This window comes from Orycteropus afer, unplaced genomic scaffold (genome assembly GCF_000298275.1).
Source record: "Orycteropus afer afer isolate SDZICR_OR568_19922 unplaced genomic scaffold, OryAfe1.0 scaffold00252, whole genome shotgun sequence".
Taxonomy (NCBI): Eukaryota; Metazoa; Chordata; class Mammalia; order Tubulidentata; family Orycteropodidae; genus Orycteropus; species Orycteropus afer.
Genome location: NW_006921839.1, coordinates 1,064,842 through 1,069,770, shown reverse-complemented (window position 1 = coordinate 1,069,770; position 4,929 = coordinate 1,064,842). Strand labels below are relative to the sequence as shown.

The following is a 4,929-nucleotide window of genomic DNA, read 5'->3' as shown; positions in this document are numbered from 1 at the left end:
ACAAAGCAAACTGAGGAACATTCTATAAAAGAACTGTACAAAAGAACTCTTCAAAAAATGCCAAGGTCATAAAAGATAAGGAAAGCCTGAGGAACTGTCATAGACTAGGAAGATCAGAAAGATGTAACAATTAAACGGAGATAAAATGAAATGTGAGATACTGCATCAGATCCTAAAAACAGAAAAATGACATGAGTGGGAAAATTGGTGAATTCAAATAGGCTTTGTAGTTTAGTTAATTGTACTGTATCAGTATTAATTCCCTGCTTTTGATAACTATACTATGATTATACAAGAGGTTAGCACTGGCCACTGTTTAGGTAGCAGTGAGTTTTGTTTATGATTATGGGAAATTTGGCAATGATTATGGGTGATGGTTCCACATGATTAATGTAACTGATATTACTAAACTGCACACCTGAAAAATGGTGAACTGGTAAATGGTGTGTTATATATTACATATATTTACAATAAAAAATAAAGTAAAATAAAAACATTACTGTTAGAAGAATATAATAAAGGGTAATGGAGAACTCTATCTAATCTCTCTGTAAATTTAAAATCAATTTAATATTCAAAGTCAGCAAAATCCCTAACAGTAAAATCCCTAACTCAAGTTGTTTTTTAATTATGAAGACCTAGACGTTTTTCAAAAAGGTTTTCTAGTTGCTACTCTCTTATAGAACCTGCACATAGACCAAGAGGCAACTGTTTGAACAGAACAAAGTAGATACGGAATGGTTTAAAATCAGGAAAAATATGTGTCAGGACTGTAATGTTTCATCATACCTATTCAATCTGTATGCTGAGCAAATAATTTGAGGAGCTGACTATACGAAGAAGAAAATGGCATCAAGACTAGAGGACGACTCAGTAACAACAACTTGCAAAATGCAGATGACACACCTTGCTTGCTGATAGCGAAGCGGGCTTGAAGTACTTACTGATGAAGATCCAAGACTATAGCCTTCAATATGGATTACACCTCAACATACAGAAAACAAAAATCCTTACAACTGGACCAATAAGCAACATCACAAATGGAGAAAATATAGAAGTTTTCAGGAATTATACTTGGATCTATAATTAATGCTCTTGGAAGCAGCAGTCAATAATCAGACATATTGCACTGGGCAAATCTGCTGCAAAAGACCTCTGTAAAGTGTTAAAGAGCAAAGATGTCACTTTGAAGACTAAGGTACACCTAAGCCAAGGCATGGTATTTTCAACAGCCTCATATGCATGTGAAAGCTAGATAATGAATAAGGAAGACCAAAGACGAACTGATGCATTAGAATTGTGGTGTTAGTGAAGAATGCTGAAAATACCATGGACTACCAGAACAAACAAATCTGTCTTGGGAAAAGTAAAGCCAGAATGCTCCTTAGAAGCCAGAATGCCCAGACTTCACCTTGTGTACTTTGGTCATACTGCCAGACCCTGGAGGATATATCATGCTTGGTAAAGTGGAGGGTCAATGAAATAGAGGAAGGCCCTCAATGAGATGGACTGATACAGTGGCCACGACTATAGGGTCAAGCATAGCAAGGACTGTGAGGATGGTGCATGATCAGGCAGTGTTTCATTCTGTTATACACAGGGCTGCTGTTGAGTCAGAGCTGATTCAACGGCACCTAACAACAATATCTTGCAGATTCAATCTGAACAGTTTAAATAAAGTATAAGAAATATCATGACCCTTTAACATAAGAGAAAAAAATGTGTTTCAACATCATAGAAATGTGATTTTTAAGGTTCAATGAACAAATAATTCTATACCAGAACAGATAGTTTTATAGCTACATTTCATTTCTCTCCTGAGCTTGAGTGTAGTCAAAGTATCAATTCATAACACTTCTATGGAAGCGTCTTCCATAGAAGACAGTAAACATTATCTTTTCCATTCTATTTGTGAAGAACTAAAAACTATTCTGTCCAATGTCAAATAAGTTATAAATTCTCAAAACATAATAAAACACAATACCACAAATCTCCAGTAAATAGAACTGCAAATGAAAGATAAACTTCTCTATAGGCACAAAGATTTCACTATAATTACTCTAAGCTGCTTTCTATATTTGATGCCTGGGGTAGTCTGTGCAGTCTCTACATTTTTAATACTTACTGCTTGGTTTTCCATACGTGCAAAGATAACATTTAACATCTGAGTAAGAGTAGCTTTGGCTGTTGTCTGATTGATGAGATTTTTGCTTGCTAGATAGATATTGTAACATGTTCGCACAGCCTGCAGTACAGTTCCTTCATGAATTTCTATGTGTTGAGATGTTACTGCAGTAAGTAAAGCCTTTAAAAATAAAATAAAATAAAAGACAAAGTTAAAGCAATTATTTGCATCCACGGTTCAGCACAAATACATATGTGTAAAATATTTTTATAATTAGAATTAAAATTTCCAGACCCATTACCACTTTCAAGTAGTGTATACAGAATTTCCACTTAAATTAGATATGCTATCAATTGTTACGTTATCTGCTATCTTTCTTATCTTGACAGTAGTTTTAATAATCCTCCCAATCCTCAAACAACAGAAATTATTCAACTAATGATTTTCTAGTGGTTTCAAATGAAATTAGATTTTAATAGAAATGTTATTAAATTTCTAAAAATGAACAGCATAAAACTCTTTCACATTACAGCACAGATAGGCTTCATATATCTGAATTAGATTGTTAACTTGGAGGATATATACTGTATCTTATTCACCTCTACATTTTATCCAGATCTCTCTTTTTTCACAGATTAGACTCTATACATATAATTTTTATTACTGCTGAAGAAACTTACAAATATGTTCTAAAATAAAGCACTTAAATTTACCCCAAGGACAAAACTCTAATAAAGGCCCAATTTTAATTTCTAAATATAAATTTTCACACATTAGGTTACTTTCCATTGGGCAAGAGCAAGGATTCCTTTATTTCATCCTCTTTACATTGTGTAACGCTATGCAGAGTCAGCATCAGCATGAGTATACCCTAAATGAACCATAAATGACATGAAAGTGCAAATGACAGGCCAAGATGATTGGACAGTTTTTCTAGAATAAAAATATTATGTAACTTATGAAGTAAAAAACAGCTATGAAATTGAAAGGCCCAGAAGGGATTATACTTACACATGCAGGAATATTCATGTAAATATAAAAACAATTTCAAAAGTACTAACAATGTATGAAAATTGAACAGACATATAAATAAACTACCACTGTTATCAGTTAACATTAAGAACTCAGTATTTGTAATCAACTGAAAATAGGACTTATTTTTCTCTAACGGTGCTCAACCATCCAGTATTATAGCCCAACCTCAGGATGAGGTTTTAAGCAGGTTCAGCAGATGGACAGGGTGCAAAAGAATCAGGAAAAGCAGCACACAAGCATTCCACATGGAAATCCATGGGTCAAGAGGGCAGGCTACAGGGGTCCAACAAGGTTAAGAAAAAGTGGAAGAATCCCAGGACTCTTATATGGTACCCTAAAGCCTGAAGACTGAAATATGTACAGAAAGCATGCCAGAAACTAAAAGACTCTGGGATTCCAGGCTCTGGGGTCAAGCTTAAATTGGGACTTTAAAGAGAACAGACTTGGAAATACAGTTTTCTAATAAACTCCTGCCATTTCATCAATGAAATCCCCTGATACACTGCTCTAAGAATCACTCAAATTACTTCAGTTATAGTGCAATTCAAGTAAAATTACTTTTCCAAATATTTTCAAGGTGAAAGGTTTCTGTTTTAAAAAAATATATAGATTATGAACAACAGATTAACTTTATATCATTAATTACCTTTATTATCTGCAACTGAACTCCTTCATCAGTTTGAGGACCTTGGAAACAACCACATATTGTTTCAATAATTCTATCAATTAATTTTTTGCCTGGTGTTGTGCTATCTGGGGCATTGCCAGTCAAGTGTCCATAAGCAATAAGTTTCTGAAATGGAGAAAGAAAATGAAGATCTTAGTAAACTAATATACACTAATTAAGTTGAAACATCAATCAATTGAACATATATTAAAATTTTTGCATAGGAACACTAAAGTTTCAACAAAATAAAAAGCTATGACCATTTGTTATTCCTGAAAATGTTTACTAGTTATAAATACGTGGCAAATAACCACAACAAAATCATCAGGCAATACTTTGAGACAGCCAGGCTTTGAGAACCTGTCTCTGGTAAGTTAAAACAGTTCACTACTTTCTATTTACACACAAGGTTTTATTGACATTGCTTTGTGAAAACTTAACACTTTTAAATGACTCAAAATCTCTTTCCAAACTAGATCTATCAATACGCAAAAAACACAGCTTCCATACACTGGCTGCAATATATCACAGATTTGCTCATTCATTATTACTATTGGAAAAGAAGGCCCTAGATATTATAATTTTAATTTTCCATGGAAAATACAAATCAGAAATTAAATAAATTTATCTTTAGCTTATCTTAAGGATAAGCTTATGGTCTTTTTATAGTCACTGAACTGTTAAGTCAAATAATATGATCTTTTTATAGTTACTGAATAGGTATACGCAAACAGTGAAAAGACCTGAGTACAGAAGGACCCCTTCACCTGGAGGTCTGTCTCATAAATATCCAAGATCTTCTGTATGCACACGGACACGCGTGTGTACATGAGAAATGTAGTATAAAAGACTCAAGCAATTTTTCTGACTCAAGTGAATGTTATGTCTAAAGTCTAAAAGTGAATTTAAATACCAAGCAATTATTATCGACCAACTGCTTTGTATTAAACAGTAGGCACTTAGTAAAATCATTTACAAAAAAGATGCAGTACAAAATGTCTGAAGTTGATTAAAAATACTAGTGGAGAGTTCCAGCAAGATGGAGGACTAGGCAGAAAGACTGCACAGACCCTCTTCAACAAAGAAAAGGGAAACCAATTAA

General features: G+C 33.6%; 1 protein-coding gene across 1 annotated transcript in view; it reads right to left on the bottom strand.

The window, feature by feature from the left end:
- The window catches only part of ARFGEF1 (ADP ribosylation factor guanine nucleotide exchange factor 1), a 192,298-nt gene that overhangs the window by 140,019 nt on the left and 47,350 nt on the right, over positions 1 to 4,929 (bottom strand). The window contains exons 10-11 of the mRNA XM_007949715.2: positions 3,807 to 3,958; positions 2,126 to 2,305 (exon numbers count right to left, since the gene is read on the bottom strand). Coding sequence (XP_007947906.1) covers positions 2,126 to 2,305; positions 3,807 to 3,958 — 332 coding nt within the window. The remainder of the gene's footprint in view (positions 1 to 2,125; positions 2,306 to 3,806; positions 3,959 to 4,929) is intronic.